The sequence below is a fragment of the Oncorhynchus keta genome, chromosome 4 (genome assembly GCF_023373465.1).
Source record: "Oncorhynchus keta strain PuntledgeMale-10-30-2019 chromosome 4, Oket_V2, whole genome shotgun sequence".
Lineage (NCBI taxonomy): Eukaryota > Metazoa > Chordata > Actinopteri > Salmoniformes > Salmonidae > Oncorhynchus > Oncorhynchus keta.
In genome coordinates, this window is record NC_068424.1 from 21,045,466 (window position 1) to 21,062,606 (window position 17,141).

General features: G+C 42.1%; 1 protein-coding gene across 1 annotated transcript in view; it reads left to right on the forward strand.

Annotated features, from left to right (window-relative positions):
- The window catches only part of LOC118370654 (melanoma receptor tyrosine-protein kinase-like), a 49,992-nt gene that overhangs the window by 21,784 nt on the left and 11,067 nt on the right, over positions 1–17,141 (forward strand). The window contains exons 2-16 of the mRNA XM_035755722.2: positions 3,236–3,387; positions 3,780–3,987; positions 4,203–4,337; positions 4,592–4,660; positions 4,864–4,982; positions 5,151–5,292; positions 7,530–7,646; positions 7,800–7,926; positions 12,075–12,148; positions 12,255–12,345; positions 12,640–12,842; positions 13,339–13,471; positions 13,588–13,675; positions 13,897–14,054; positions 14,226–14,264. Of these exons, the coding sequence (XP_035611615.1) occupies positions 3,236–3,387; positions 3,780–3,987; positions 4,203–4,337; positions 4,592–4,660; positions 4,864–4,982; positions 5,151–5,292; positions 7,530–7,646; positions 7,800–7,926; positions 12,075–12,148; positions 12,255–12,345; positions 12,640–12,842; positions 13,339–13,471; positions 13,588–13,675; positions 13,897–14,054; positions 14,226–14,264 (1,855 nt within the window). The remainder of the gene's footprint in view (positions 1–3,235; positions 3,388–3,779; positions 3,988–4,202; positions 4,338–4,591; positions 4,661–4,863; positions 4,983–5,150; positions 5,293–7,529; positions 7,647–7,799; positions 7,927–12,074; positions 12,149–12,254; positions 12,346–12,639; positions 12,843–13,338; positions 13,472–13,587; positions 13,676–13,896; positions 14,055–14,225; positions 14,265–17,141) is intronic.

A 17,141-nucleotide genomic window follows, 5' to 3' on the forward strand; every position in this document is an offset into this window, starting at 1 on the left:
TTAACTAGGCAAGACCGTTAAGAACACATTCTTATTTTCAATGACGGCCTAGGAACGGTGGGTTAACTGCCTTGTTCAGGGGTAGAATGGCAGATTTTCACCTTGTCAGCTCGGGGGATTCAATCTTGCAACCTTACAGTTAACTAGTCCAACGCTCTAACCACCTGCCTCTCATTGCACTCCACAAGGAGACTGCCTGTTACGCGAATGCAGTAAGCCAAGGTAAGTTGCTAGCTACAGTGGGGAGAATAAGTATTTGATAAACTGCCGATTTTACAAAGCATGTAGAGGTCTGTAATTTTTTATCATAGGTACACTTCAACTGTGAGAGACGGAATCTAAAACAAAATCCAGAAAATCACATTGTATGATTTTTAAGTAATTAATTTGCATTTTATTGCATGACATAAGTATTTGATACATCAGAAAAGCAGAACTTAATATTTGGTACAGAAACCTTTGTTTGCAATTACAGAGATCATTCGTTTCCTGTAGTTCTTGACCAGGTTTGCACACACTGCAGCAGGGATTTTGACCCACTCCTCCATACAGACCTTCTCCAGATCCTTCAGGTTTCGGGGCTGTCGCTGGGAAATACGGACTTTCAGCTCTCTCCAAAGATTTTCTATTGGGTTCAGGTCTGGAGACTGGCTAGGCCACTCCAGGACCTTGAGATGCTTCTTACGGAGCCACTCCTTAGTTGCCCTGGCTGTGTGTTTCGGTTCATTGTCAAGCTGGAAGATCCAGTCACGACCCATCTTCAATGCTCTTACTGAGGGAAGGAGGTTGTTGGCCAAGATCTCGCGATACATGGCCCCATCTATCCTCCCCTCAATACGGTGCAGTCGTCCTGTCCCCTTTGCAGAAAAGCATCCCCAAAGAATGATGTTTCCATCTCCATGCTTCACGGTTGGGATGGTGTTCTTGGGGTTGTACTAATCCTTCTTCTTCCTCCAAACACGGCGAGTGGAGTTTAGACCAAAAAGCTCTATTTTTGTCTCATCAGACCACATGACCTCCCATTCCTCCTCTGGATCATCCAGATGGTCATTGGCAAACTTCAGACGGGCCTGGACATGCGCTGGCTTGAGCAGGGGGACCTTGCGTGCGCTGCAGGATTTTAATCCATGACGGCGTAGTGTGTTACTAATGGTTTTCTTTGAGACTGTGGTCCCAGCTCTCTTCAGGTCATTGAACAGGTCCTGCCGTGTAGTTCTGGGCTGATCCCTTACCTTCCTCATGATCATTGATGCCCCATGAGGTGAGATCTTGCATGGAGCTCCAGACTGAGGGTGATTGACCGTCATCTTGAACTTCTTCCATTTTCTAATAATTGCGCCAACAGTTGTTGCCTTCTCACCTCGCTGCTTGCCTATTGTCCTGTAGCCCATCCCAGCCTTGTGCAGGTCTACAATTTTATCCCTGATGTCCTTACACAGCTCTCTGGTCTTGGCCAGTGTGGAGAGGTTGGAGTCTGTTTGATTGAGTGTGTGGACAGGTATCTTTTATACAGGTAACGAGTTCAAACAGGTGCAGTTAATACAGGTAATGAGTGGAGAACAGGAGGGCTTCTTAAAGGAAAACGAACAGGTCTGTGAGAGCCGGAATTCTTACTGGTTGGTAGGTGATCAAATACTTATGTCATGCAATAAAATGCAAATTAATTACTTAAAAATCATACAATGTCATTTTCTGGATTTTTGTTTTAGATTCTGTCTCTCACAGTTGAAGTGCACCTATGATAAAAATTACAAACCTCTACATGCTTTGTAGGAAAACCTGCAAAATCGTCAGTGTATCAAATACTTGTTCTCCCCACTGTAGCATTAAACTTATCTTATAAAAACAATTAAGTTAGCACATGGTGGGATGATATCACTAGTTTATCTAGCGTGTCCTGCGTTGCATATAATTGATGCGGTGCGTATCGTTGCGCCAATGTGTACCTAACCATAAACAACAATGCCTTTCTTAAAATCAATACACAGAAGTATATATTTTTAAACCTGCATATTTAGCTAAAAGAAATCCAGGTTAGCAGGCAATATTAACAAGGTGAAATTGTGTCACTTCTCTTGCGTTCATTGCACGCAGAGTCAGTGTATATGCAACAGTTTGGGCTGCCTAATTTGCCAGAATATTACGTAATTATGACATAACATTGAAGGTTGTGCAATGTAACAGGAATATTTAGACTAATGGATCCCACCCCTTAGATAAAATACGAAACGGTTCCGTATCTCACTGAAAGAATAAACGTCTTGTTTTCGAGATGATAGTTTCCGGATTCGACCATATTAATGACCTAAGGCTCGTATTTCTGTGTGTTATTATGTTATAACTAAGTCTATGATTTGATAGAGCAGTCTGACTGAGCGGCGGTAGGCAGCAGCAGGCTCGTAAGCATTCATTCAAACAGAACTTTCAAGCGTTTTGCCAGCAGCTCTTCATTGTGCATCAAGCATTGCGCTGTTTATGACTTCAAGCCTATCAACTCCCGAGATTAGGCTCGTATAACCGATGTGAAATGGCTAGCTAGTCAGCGGGGTGCGCGCTAATAGCGTTTCAAACGTCACTCGCTCTGAGACTTGGAGTAGTTGTTCCCCTTGCTCTGCATAGGTAACGCTGCTTCAAGGGTGGCTGTTGTCGTTGTGTTCCTGGTTCGAGCCCAGGGAGGAGCGAGGAGAGGGACGGAAGCTATACTCTTACACTGGCAATACTAAAGTGCCTATAAGAACATCCAATAGTCAAAGGTTACTGAAATACAAATGGTATAGAGAGAAATAGTCCTATAATTCCTACAATACCTACAACCTAAAACTTCTTACCTGGGAATATTGAAGACTCATGTTAAAAGGAACCACCAGCTTTCATATGTTCTCATGTTCTGAGCAAGAAACTTAAATGTTAGCTTTCTTACATGGCACATATTGTACTTTTACTTTCTTCTCCAACACTTTGTTTTTGCATTATTGAAACCAAATTTAACATGTTTCATTATTTATTTGAGGCTAAATTGATTTTATTGATGTATTATATTAAGTTAAAATAAGTGTTCATTCAGGATTGTTGTAATTGTCATTTTTACAACAACAACAAACAAAAACAATAGTCATAATCGGTATCGGCCTTTTTTGGTCCTCCAATAATCGGTACTTGTATCAGCGTTGAAAAATCATAATCGGTCGACCTCTATTCCATAGTGACACTTTTCCTCTCTGTCTTCTGGTTCCAGTTTGTCAGGGGATCAGCAACAGGCTGACGCTGCTGGCGACTGTAGATGACCACTACAACAACCTTGTGAAGATGTACAGCAACTGTACCGTGGTCCTGGAGAACCTAGAGCTCACCTACATCCAGGACTACCACGACCTCTCCTTCCTCAAGGTGAGGAGATGGAGGGTTCGATTCCTATACATTGTTTGCAGTTGCTTCCTACCTATCCACCTTTCCTATGTCATATAGTTCCTCGCCCTCTCTCTGATCTAAAATGACCTGAGAGAAAATAGTGCTGCAGCCATTTCATTACTTTTCTTGCCGTGGCTTCTAGCTCCAAGTTGAATGTACTGGCTGTAAGTAACTCTGGATAGGAGTCTGCTAAATGACTCAACGTCAATGTGAGTGTAATAGTCAGAATAAAGCTTTTCTATGACTTCACTACCACCAACTGAACAATGATTGTATTGCAAGGTTAACGTAGTCAAGAGTAGGTTGCATGACCACCAGACCAAACTCTGGCACGTTCCGCACTTCTATCCATTTCTATGTTCTCCCTCCAGTCCATTCAGGAGGTTGGAGGATACGTTCTGATCGCCCTCAATAAGGCAGCCAGCATCCCTCTTGAGAACCTGCGTCTTATCCGAGGACACTCCCTCTTCCTTGACAAGTATGCCCTGACTGTAACATCCAATTACGAGAAGAATCACTCCTCTGTGACCCTCAACTACACCCGGGGCCTGAGGGAGCTGAAGCTGAGTGGGCTGACAGGTTAGTCGGTGACTGGGAGGTCCATTTCAGTGACTGTATCCTGGATTCTGTCCACACCTGAGTGGGTCAAATACATTATGTAATGTTATTTAAAGTACTTTGAAGTATTTGTGGTGCGCTTGATTTAACTTGGGAGTTAGAATTTTTGGGTCTATGCCATTGGTTCCATTACACAGGCCAGACAACATATCTATGTGTCCTTCTATTTTGCACAGAGATTCTCAAGGGAGGTGTGAAAATTGCCCACAATCCTTTGCTGTGTAATGTGGAAACCATCCAGTGGTGGGACATGGTAAATAAGGCCATAAACCATAGTATGCACTTCAAACTGGAGAGCTATGGCCGTTACTGTAAGTATGCTAGATTCATTAACACTTAGTATAGTAATGGATCCTTCTCTGCTTTGTATTCAGTGGAATCATTTTGGCGTCGTTGTTTTTCATTTGATTAACCAGCACAACTATTATGATTATTCCATATGACACAGCTTTCGGGTTTGTGATTTACAACCAAACTTGCATGGCCAGGTTTAACCATGTGTAACACCAGTATTCTATGAATGACATCATTCAGATGTTAAGCAGGGTTTTTCCTCACCTGACAGGTGACAAGTGTGACCCGGGATGCTACAATGGATCATGCTGGACCTCAGGACTGGAGAACTGTCAAACCTGTAAGGAGCCATTCTTCTCTCCCCGAAATTAGTAGTGATACAAAAACATCACGTGCTATTTCTCTTTCATGATATTGGTAGAAACTTTTGTTCATGTTGAAAGTATTTTGTTGGTTGCTCGTTTTCTCACACAGACCCTTGCACTCGGTGATGGGTGTGTTTTGCTGACTGGTCCTCTCTTTCCAACTCCCATCTCTCCTCAGTTACCAAGCTGACGTGTGCAGAGCAGTGCTCTGGAAGGTGTAGGGGTCCTAAACCCAGTGACTGCTGTAACGAACACTGTGCTGCAGGCTGCACCGGCCCTAGGCCTACAGAGTGTCTGGTGAGAGACTCTTCTGACTTCAATGAATTCAGAACTTACAAAAGTTATAATCAGATAGGAAACACATTTAAAAAGACAACAGGCAGACCCACTCCTGGGCTGCTCCCGATATCGTTGGCGATATTGCACACTCATTGTGATCGTAGTCTTTCATTCTTGTATTCAAAGGCTTGTAGAGACTTCCAGGATGATGGCATATGTAAGGATGCCTGCCCCCCTACCATGCTCTACAATCCCAACACCCACCAGTTGGCTTCCAACCCTAACGCCAAGTACACGTTCGGGGCCACTTGTGTGAAGGACTGCCCACGTAAGGTCATCTACATTATCAAAGGGTTAATAAAGATGGGGTATGCTCATAACTTTACTGAATGGCCGGACAAACATCTGTTCTACACCAAACATGTCTGTCTGGTAGAATTGGGAATTGTGCTCTATTTGTTACTTACATACAGTTGAAGTCAGAAGTTTACATACACTCAGGTTGGAGTCATTAAAACTCGTTTTACAACCACTCCACACATTTCTTGTTAACAAACTATAGTTTTGGCAAGTCGGTTAGGTCATCTACTTTGTGCATGACACAAGTAATTTTTCCAACAATTTTTTAAAGACAGATTATTTCACTTATAATTCACTGTCTCACAATTCCAGTGGGTTAGAAATTTACATACACTAAGTTTACTGTGCCTTTAAACAGCTTGGAAAATTCCAGAAAATGATGTCATGGCTTTAGAAGCTTCTGATATTGGTGGTGTAACTGTGGATGTATTTCAAGGCCTACCTTCACACTCAGTGTTTCTTTGCTTGACATCATGGAGAAATCTAAAGAAATCAGCCAAGACCTCAGAAAAAAATAATTGTAGACTTCCACAAGTCTGGTTCTGTCACGACTTCCGTCGAAGTCGGTCCCTCTCCTTGCTCGGACAGCGTTCGATGTCACCGGCCTTCTAGCCATGGCCGATCCACTTTTCATTTTCCTTTTGTTTTGTCTTTGTTTTACACACCTGGTTTCAATTCCCCAATTACATGTTCATTATTTAACCCTCTGTTTTCCCCATGGTTTTTATGCATGTTTGTTCGTTGTTGAGTGGTCAGTAGTTCTGTGAGCTGGTGTGTTTCCCAGCATGGAATATATTGTTGGTTTACTGTCGAGTAAAGTTTTTACTCAGTTCTGTGTCCTGTGCCTGACTTCGTCCGACCCGCTACACACTGACTCTTGACAGGTTCATCCTTGGGAGCAATTTCCAAACGCTGAAGGTACCACGTTTATCTGTACAAACAATAATATGCAAGTATAAACACCATGGGACCACACAGCCTTCATACAGCTCAGGAAGGAGACGCGTTCTGCCTCCTAGAGATGAACGTACTTTGGTGCGAAAAGTGCAAATCAATCCCAGAACAACAGCAAAGGACCTTGTGAAGATGCTGGAGGAAACAGGTACAAAAGTATCTATATCCACAGTAAAACAAGTCCTATAATCAACATAACTTGAAAGGCCATTCAGCAAGGAAGAAGCCACTGCTCCAAAACAGCCATAAAAAAGCCAGACTACGGTTTGCAACTGCACATGGGGACAAAGATTGTACTTTTTGGAGAAATGTCCTCTGGTCTAATGAAACAAAAATAGAACTGTTTAGTCATAATGACCATCATTATGTTTGGAGTAAAAAGGGGGAGGCTTGCAAGCAAGAGAAAACCATCCCAACCGTGAAGCACAGGGGTGGCAGCATCATGTTGTGGGGCTGCTTTGCTGCAGGAGGGACTGCTGCACTTCACAAAATAGATGTCATCATGAGGAAAGAAAAACTATTTGGATATATTGAAGCAACATCTCAAGACATCAGTCAGGAAGTTAAAGCTTGGTCGCAAATGGGTCTTCCAAATGGACAATGACCCCAAGCATACTTCCAAAGTTGTGGCAAAATGGCTTAAGGACAACAAAGTCAAGGTATTGGAGTGGCCATCAGAAAGCCCTGACCTCAATCCTATAGAACATTTGTGGGCAGAACTGAAAAAGTGTGTGCGAGCAAGGAGGCCTACAAACCTGAGTCAGTTACACCAGCTCTGTCAGGAGGAATGGGCCAATATTCACCCAACTTATTGTTGGAAGCATGTGGAAGGCTACCCAAAAAGTTTGACCCAAGTTGAACAATTTAAAGCAATGCTACCAAATACTAATTGAGTGTATGTAAACTTTTGACCCACTGGGAATGTGATGAAAGAAATAAAAGCTGAAATAAATCACTCCACTATTATTCTGACATTTCACATTCTTAAAATAAAGTGGTGATCCTAACTGACAGGGACAGGGAATTTTTACTAGGATTAAATGTCAGGAATTGTGAAGAACTGAGTTTAAATGTATTTGGCTAAGGTGCATGTAAACTTCCGACTTCAACCTTATCTATTGTTTCTTTCAGAATGTTGCACCTCAGTGAATACGCCCCCGCCGCTATACTTACATGGTGAAGAGACTTTTGCCTATAATTGTCTGGATTGGTGAAGGTGACCCCTGAACTGTGATTGGTTGTTTATTATAGATAATTATGTGGTGACGGACCACGGGGCGTGTGTCAGAACGTGTAGCGGCAACACACACGAGGTGGAGGAGAATGGTGTCAGGAGGTGCAAGAAGTGTGACGGAATCTGTCCGAAAGGTAAAATATTGCAAATGTAACTCTTTGTCTGTGGTAGGCTAGTCAATATAAATGTACTTTATTTTAAAATTTGCTAGCTGTGTCATTTCTTAACCTCATAATGCTGCATTGGATCGTCAATGGTTTGAATGTCTTTGTGTTATTCTCATCTAGTTTGCGATGGACTTGGAATGGGGCTGCTTACTAAAGTGTTGTCAATCAACGCGTCTAACATTGATTCTTTCAAAAACTGCACCAAAATCAATGGAGCTGTTTCAATTATGCAGACATCTTTGGATGGGTAAGGATTAACAATCACAATGTACGGTGTCCATGGGTTGTCCTAATATGTACACCGTAACAGTGAAATACAATGCAATTTGCTCTGTGTTCATTCAAATTATTTTGAATAAACTTAAATGACTGTGTTTTGAACTACTCCCTCTAACATACAGTACCAGTCAACAGTTGACACACCACCTCATTCCAGGGTTTTTCTTTATTTTTACTATTTTCTACATTGTAGAATAATAGTGAAGACATCAAAGCTAGGAAATAACATATGGAATGATGTGTTAAACAAATCAAAATATATTTTAGATTCTTCAAAGTAGCCACCCCTTGCCTTGATGACAGCTTTGCACACTCTTGGCATTCTCTCAACCAACTTCATGAGGTAGTCACCTGGAATGCATTTAAATTAAGTGTGCCTTCTTAAATGAATTTGTGGAATTTATTTCCTTAATGAGTTTGAGCCAATTATTTGTGTTGTGACAAGGTAAGGGTGGTATACAGAGGATAGCCCTGTTTGATAAAAGACCAAGTCCATATTATGTCAAGAATAGTTCAAATAAGCAAAGAGAAAGGACAGTCCATTACTTTAAGACATGAAGATCAGTCAATCCAGAACATTTCAAGAAGTGCAGTCACAAAAACCATCAAGCGCTATGTTGAAACTGGCTCTCATGAGGACCGCCACAGGAACAGAAGACCCTGAGTTACCTCTGCTGCAGAGGATGAGTTCATTAGAGTTACCAGACTCAGAAATTGCAGCCCAAATAAATGTTTCACAGAGTTTAAGAAACAGTCACATCTCAACATCAACTGTTCAGAGGAGACTGTGTGAATCAGGCCTTCATGGTCAAATTTCTGCAAAGAAATCACTACTAAAGGACACCAATAAGTAGAAGAGACTTGCTTGGACCAAGAAACACAAGTAATGGACATTAGACTGGTGGAAATCTGTCCTTTGGTCTGATGAGTCCAAATTAGAGATTTTTGGTTCCAACCACGGTGTCTTTGTGAGATGCAGAGTAGGTGAATGGATGATCTCTGCGTGTGTGGTTCCCACCGTGAAGCATGGAGGTGGTGGTGTGCGGGTGCTCTGCTGGTGACACTGTCCGTGATTTATTTAGAATTCAAGGCACACTTAACCAGCATGGCTACCACAGCATTCTGCAGCGATACGCCATCCCATCTGGTTTGCGCTTAGTGGAACTAAGCCCATCTGTTTAGGGGCTATTTGACCAAGAAGGAGAGTGATGGAGTGCTGCATCAGATGACCTGGCCTCCACAATCACCCGACCTCAACCCAATTGATATGGTTTGGGATGAGTTGGACTGCAGAGTGAAGGAAAATCAGCACACAAGTGCTCAGCATATGTGGAACTCCTTCCAGACTGTAGGAAAAGCATTCCACGTGAAGCTGGTTGAGAGAATGCCAAGAGTGTGCAAAGCTGTCAAGGCAAAGGGTGACTACTTAAAACAATGTTTTGGTTACTACATGATTCCATGTGTGTTATTTCATAGTTTTGATGTCTTCAGTATTATTCTACAACGTTGAAAATAGTAAAAATAAAGATAAACCCTTGAATGAGTAGGTGTTTTGACTGTACTGTATGTACAGTGCATTTGTAAAGTATACAGACCCCTTTTTCCAGAAATACCGTATTTACATAAGTATTCAGACCCTTTGTTATGAGACTCAAAATTGAGCTCAGGTGCATCCGGGTTTCCATTGATCATCCTTGAGATGTTTCTAGAACTTGATTGGAGTCCACCTGTGGCCCAGCCAGAGCCCGAACATCTCTGGAGAGACCTGAAAATAGCTGTGCAGCGATGCTCCCCATCCAATCTGACAGAGCTCTTCAGGCTAGGGACAGCATCCTGAATTTCCGGATGACTGGCGTGCCCAAAGTAAACTGCCTGTTACTCAGGCCCAGAAGCTAGGATATACATATGCATTAGATAGAAAACACTCTAAAGTTTCTAAAACTGTTAAAATAATGTCCGTGAGTATAACAGAACTGATATGGCAGGCAAGAAACTGAGGTCACAGGCCTTTTAAATACTAGCCTATGGGATATACAAAGAAAAGGTGTCAGTCTTTAGAAAGGGTTTCAGGCTTGTTTCTTGAAAAATTAACAAGTGGTTGTAGTTTATCCAAGGTGTTCTCATCAGGATAGGGAGACTTTTGGCGCGCGTGAATGAGCGTGCGATCTTCGTTATTTTCCTTTTCTATTGATCACCGTTCTTTCCGTTTGAAATATGATCGTTTATTTACATATTAGGGTGCCTAAGGATTGATTACAAACATTGTTTGACTTGTTTTGGATGAAGTTTACCGGTATCTTTTGGGATTCCTTTGTATGCATGTTGAAGGACTTTATCGAACAAAAGGAGCATTCATTGTGTAGCTGGGACCCTTGGGATTGCAAAGAGAAGAAGATCTTCAAAGGTAAGTGATTTATTTTATTACTATTTGTGACTTTTGTGAAGCCGGTGCTGGTTGAAAAAGTATTTTGATGTGGGGTGCTGTCCTCAGATAATCGCATGGTATGCTTTCGCCGTAAAGCCTTTTTGAAATCTGACAACGCGGTTGGATTAACAAGAAGTTAAGCTTTTAAATGATGTAAGACACTTGTATGTTCATGAATGTTTAATATTACAATTTTGTCATTTGAATTTGGCGCACTCCAGCTTCACCGGATGTTATCCCTAAGAGGTTTTTAAGAGGATCTGCAGTGAAGAATGGGAGAAACTCCCCAAATACAGGTGTGCCAAGATTATAATGTCATAACCAACAATACTTGAGGCTGTAATCGCTGCATAAGCTGCTTCAACAAAGTACTGAAAAAAGGGTAGGAATACTTATGTAAACGCAATATTTCCAGATTTTTTTTTCTACATTTGCAAAAAATCTAAACCTGTTTTTTTTGCTTCGTCATTATAGGGTATTTTGTGTAGATTGAGATTATTATTATTATAACTATTTTAGAATAAGGCTGTAACATAAAATGTGGAAAAGGTCAAGGGGGTCTGAATACACTGTATATACGTGTGTGTATAATATTCACTAGTGTTCGAAAGTTTGGGGTCACTTAATTGTCCTTGTTTTTGAAAGAAAATCATTTTTTGGTCCATTAAAATAACAAATTGATCAGTAATACAGTGTAGACATTGTTAACGTTGTAAAATTACTATTGCAGCTGGAAATTTAAAAAAAAAAAAGGAATATCTACATAGGCTGACAGAATCCCATTATCAGCAACCATCACTCCTGTGTTCCAATGGCACATTGTGTTAGCTAATCTAAGTTAGGCAGAGTTCCTTTGTCCAGTGTCTGTTCTTTTGCCCATCTTAATCTTTTCCTTTTATTGTCCAATCTGAGATATGGCTTTTTCTTTGCAACTCTGCCTAGAAGGCCAGCACCCCGGAGTCGCCTCTTCACTGTTGACATTGACTGGTGTTTTGCGGGTACTACTTAATGAAGCTGCCAGTTGAGGACTTGAGGTGTCTGGTTCTCAAACTAGACACTAATGTACTTGTCCTCTTGCTCAGTTGTGCACCGGGGCCTCCCACTCCTCTTTCTATTCTGGTTAGAGACAGTTTGCGATGTTCTGTGAAGGGAGTAGTACGCAGCTTTGTACGAGATCTTCAGTTTCTTGGCAATTTCTCGCATGAAATAGACTTAATTTCTCAGAACAAGAATAGACTGACAAGTTTTGTTTTGTTTCTGGTCATTTTGAGCCTGTAATCAAACCCACAAATGCTGAAGCTCCAGATACTCAACCAGTCTAAAGGCCAGTTTTATTGCTTCCTATCAGCACAACAGTTTTCAGCTGTGCTAACAATTGCAAACATGTTTTCTAATGATCAATTAGCCTTTTAAAATAAACTTGGATTAGCTAACACACCGTGCCATTGGAACACAGGAGTGATGGTTGCTATAATGGGCCTCTGTACGCCTATGCAGATATTCCATAAAATAAAAAGCCGTTTCCAGCTACAATAGTCATTTACAACATTAACAATGTCTATACTGTATTTCTGATCAATTTGATGTTATTTTCAATGGACAAAAAAGCTTTCTTTAAAAAACAAGGACATTTTTAAGTGACCCCACACTTTTTTAACGGGAGTATGTGCCTTTGTAATTTCTTCTCTCAGTGATAGGTACACATCAACACCAAAAATGGACCCCGCCAAACTGGAATATTTCAAGACTGTGAAGGAAATTTCAGGTAGAACAGCTATTTAACTTATGTTCAATTGTTTTGTAATTCATCCAAGGGTAACAAAAGGTAAAGACGATGCTTGATTACATTTATATTTGTTATTTTCCTAAAGGGTTTTTGCTGATACAAGCTTGGCCCGAGCACCTCAACTCTCTCAGTCCATTTGAAAACCTAGAGATTATCAGAGGAAGGACCAAACAGTTGTAAGTGTATCTCTGTACTACACTGCGGTGATGTTCAATATGTCTGCTTCAGAAGGTGCTGTATGATACCTCTGCTATTTGTCATACCTATGAAACTAGGTTTTTGAAAATTGTTTCAAATGGAGTTTCGGTTCATGATTGATAGCAAAAAACTCAGTAGCGTAGAAGATAAAACGTGAGCTGGCTTGAGAGGTTCCCTGCTGTATATTTCATTGTTTAATGATATGTTTGTGCTAGCTAGAGTAGCAGTAAGCTAACCTAGTAAACTATCATGACCTTTTCTTTTCCCCTTAGTGGTCAGGTGAGTTTCGCTGCCCTGAACTTGGCCCATCTGAAGTATCTAGGCCTCCGCTCCCTGCGAGAGATCAGCGATGGCAATGTTGTGGTGAAGAACAACCCCCAGCTCTGCTACACCAACGGAGACCACTGGAAGAGCCTGTTTAGATTGGGCAAACAGTCCTCAACAGTGGGCAACAACGTCAACATCAGCACCTGTGGTAAGCAAGGACAAGGATAAAGTATGAATTCTGATCAATGCCTTTATACAAACACTGCTTTTTGAGAAGTATTTACAATGGCCAAATGCTCATTTATCCCAGTTAGTGCCTGTGATAGTCAAAAACAGCTCTATTCCCATTGGTCACCGGTACTTGTAGTTAGGTAACTAAGCTAACATTGCCATGATTGGATCCAAGCGATGAGGCAGTGACTCCACCTCCACCCTCTGGGTTCGATCGATTCTTTTAGCACTATTGCGTACACTTATCTTACAAAGTAGCCTGCTGAGTGGAGGACGGCTCATAATAATGGCTGGAACAGAGCGAATGGAATTTGATGCCATTCAGCTCCAGCCATTACCACAAGCCTGTCCTCTCCAATTAAGGTGCCACCAACCTCCTGTGCTACCCTATCCTTTCACATCTACCCTAGGGTCTATGGGGGGGGGGGTTGTTTCTGAATGGGGCCTATAGTCTTCCTCTCTCTTCCCTACAGCCAAGCTAAACAGTACCTGTGATGAGATGTGCACTGACGATGGTTGCTGGGGGCCCGGCCCCACCATGTGTTTTACATGCCTGTATTACACCCGTAGGGGGCGCTGTGTGCGGGCCTGTCACCTACAGGAGGGGTGAGCTAGCCCAATGACACCAGAGGCAAACTATTGATACTTCTCATATGTCAAATATATCTACTGTCGGCTTGTGCTGTGTTAATGTTTTAACAGTATTCCCCTCGCCTCTTCAGGGTGCCACGAGAGTATGTACTGAATAACAGGTGTCTAGAATGTGACCCAGAGTGTATGGTGAATGGACCACAAAGCTGCTTTGGACCAGTACGCTACTTTCACTTCAAATCCATCTCAATTGTCTCATCTAAAATGATCTTGACATTCTCACGTGATATTGAGTTACATAACAAATTCAGAGAATTAGACTAATTCTGTGTGGCTTGGGAAATGTGGCATGGCCAGTGGTTTTACTCAAGACAAGTGATTATTTCAGTGAAGATCAACAATTCTGGAAACCTCTGACCCTCCTCTCTCGCCCTCTGAAGGGCCCTGACAAATGTTTGGCGTGCGCTCACGTCAAAGATGGCCCCCACTGTGTATATCAGTGCCCACACGGCGTTCTCGGGGACGGGGATAGGCACATCTGGAAATACACCGACAAGAAGCGAGAATGTCAGCTCTGCCATGAGAACTGCACCCAGGGGTAAGGCATAGGCTGCCCATCTATTACCCATCTATTTCTAACTCTTTGTTGTAAAGCCAATGTCAGCCTATTTTGAATGAATGTCTGTTGATAGACCATGAACATTTTACCATGGTCAAGACTGTGTGAAGTAGTCTCCTGACCATAGTATCCCCTCCTTCCTGTCTGCAGATGCTCTGGACCTGGACTGAGTGGCTGCAGCACCAGAGGGTGAGTGAGGGTCATCTTGGTTCCAGATCTGTTTGTGCTGTTTAACATAGTTATTTCTTTAACTAGGCAAGTCAGTTAAGAACAAATTCTTATTTACAATGACGGCCTACCAAAAGGCAAAAGCCCTCCTGCAGAGACAGGGGCTGGGTTATATGACACACACACACACACACACACCATGACAAAAGACAACACTACATAAAGACCTAAGACCTACATAGCAAGGCAACAACACAACATGGTAGCAGCACAAAACATGGTACAAACATTAATGGGCACAGACAACAGCACAAAGGGCAAGAAGGTACTGTAGAGACAATACATTGCGCAAAGCAGCCACAAATGTCAGTAAGAGTGTCCATGAGTCTATGAAGTGAAGAGATTGAGATAAAACTGTCCAGTTTGAGTGTTTGTTGCAGTTCGTTCCAGTCACTAGCTGCAGCGAACTGAAAAGATGAGCGACCCAGGGATGTGTGTGCTTTGGGGACCCTTTAACAGAATGTGACTGGCAGAACGGGTGTTATATGTGGAGGATGAGGGCTGCAGTAGATACAGTTGAAGTCGGAAGTTTACATACACCTTAGCCAAATACATTTAAACTCAGTTTCACAATTCCTGACATTTAATCCTATTAAACATTCCCTCTTAGGTCAGTTAAGAACACCCACTGTATTTTAAGAATGTGAAATTTCAGAATAATAGTGGAGTGATTTATTTCAGCTTTTATTTCTTTCATCACATTCCCAGTGGGTCAGAAGTTTACATGCACTCAATTAGTATTTGGTAGCATTGCTTTTAAATAGTTTAACTTGGGTCAAATGTTTTGGGTAGCCTTCCACAAGCTTCCCACAATAAGTTGGGTGAATTTTGGCCCATTCCTCCTGACAGAGCTGGTGTAACAGACTCCGTTTTGTAGGCCTCCTTGCTCGCACACGCTTTATCAGATCTGCCCACAATTTTCTATAGGATTGAGGTCAGGGCTTTGTGATGGCCACTCCAATACCTTGACTTTGTTGTCCTTAAGCCATTTTGCCACAACTTTGGAAGTATGCATGTGGTCATTGTCCATTTGGAAGACCCATTTGCCACCAAGCTTTAACTTTCTGACTAATGTCTTCAGATGTAGCTCAGTTGGTAGAGCATGGCGCTTGTAACGCCAGGGTAGTGGGTTCGATTCCCGGGACCACCCATACGTAGAATGTATGCACACATGACTGTAAGTCGCTTTGGATAAAAGCGTCTGCTAAATGGCATATATTATGTTGCTACAATATATCCACATCATTTTCCTTTCTCATGATGCCATCTATCTTGTGAAGTGCACCAGTCCCTCCTGCAGCAAAGCCCCCCCACAACATGATGCTGCCACCCCTGTGCTTCACGTTTGGGATGGTGTTCTTCGGCTTGCAAGCCTCTCGCTTTTTCCTCCAAACATAATGATGATCATTATGGCCAAACAGTTCTGTTTGTTTCATCAGACCAGAGAACATTTCTCCAAAAGGTACCATCTTTGTCCCCATGTGCAGTTGCAAACCGTAGTCTCGCTTTTTTATGGCGGTTTTGGAGCAGTGGCTTCTTCCTTGCTGAGCGCCCATTCAGGTTATGTCGATATAGGACTTGTTTTACTGTGGATATAGATAATGTTGTACCCATTTCCTCCAGCATCTTCACAAGCTCCTTTTCTGTTCTGGGATTGATTTGCACTTTTTGCACCAAAGTACGTTCATCTCTAGGAGACAGAACGCGTCTCCTTCCTGAGCTGTATGAAGGCTGCGTGGTCCCATGGTATTTATGCTTGCATACTATTGTCTGTACAGATGAACGTTGTACAAGGGTTTTGAAATTGCCCCCAATGATGAACCAGACTTGTGGAGGGCTACACTTTTTCTTCTGAGGTCTTGGCTGATTTCCTTTGCTTTTCCATGATGTCAAGCAAAGAGGCACCGAGTTTGAAGGTAGGCCTTGAAATACATCCACAGGTACACCTCCAATTGACTCAAATGATGTCAATTAGCCTATCAGAAGCTTCTAAAGCCATGACATGGTTTTGTGGAATTTTCCAAGCTGTTTAAAGGCACAGTCAACTCTGTATGTAAACTTCTGACCCACTGGAATTGTGATACAGTGAAATAATCTGTCTGTAAACAATTGTTGGAAAAATTACTTGTGTCATGCACAAAGTAGATGTCCTAACCGACTTGCCAAAACTATAGTTTGTTAACAAGAAATTTGCGTAGTGGTTGAAAAACGCGTTTTAATGACTCCAACCTAAGTGTATGTAAACTTCCGACTTCAGCTGTATCTCAGGGAGGGGGGAGTGAGGCCTAAGAGGGTTTTATATAGATAAATATCAACCAGTGGGTCTTGCGACGGGTATACAGAGATTTCCATTTTACAGAGGAGTATAGAGTGCAGTGATGTGTCCTATAAGGAGCATTGGTGGCAAATCTGATGACTGAATAGTAAAGATCATCGAACCGCTCCAGAGCACCTTTACCTGCCGATCTATAAATTATGTCTCCGTAATCTAGCATGGTCATCTGAATCAGGGTTACTTTGACAGCTGGGGTGAAAGAGGAGCGAAAAAATCTAAGTCTAGATTTAACTTTAGCCTGCAGCTTTGATATGTGCTGAGAGATGGACAGTGTACCTTCTAGCCATACTCCCAAGTACTTGTATGATGTGAATACCTCAAGCTCTAAACCCTCAGAGTTAGTAATCATACTTGTGGGGAGGGTGGCATTCTTAGCAAGACCACACAAATGGATCTGGCATCAGACTAACATGAAACTGTATCATGGTGAAAGTAGCACTGATCAAGTAAATTAAGAGAAGTTATCTTGGGTGAGTTTCCCCCAAAAATATATAGTTTACAGT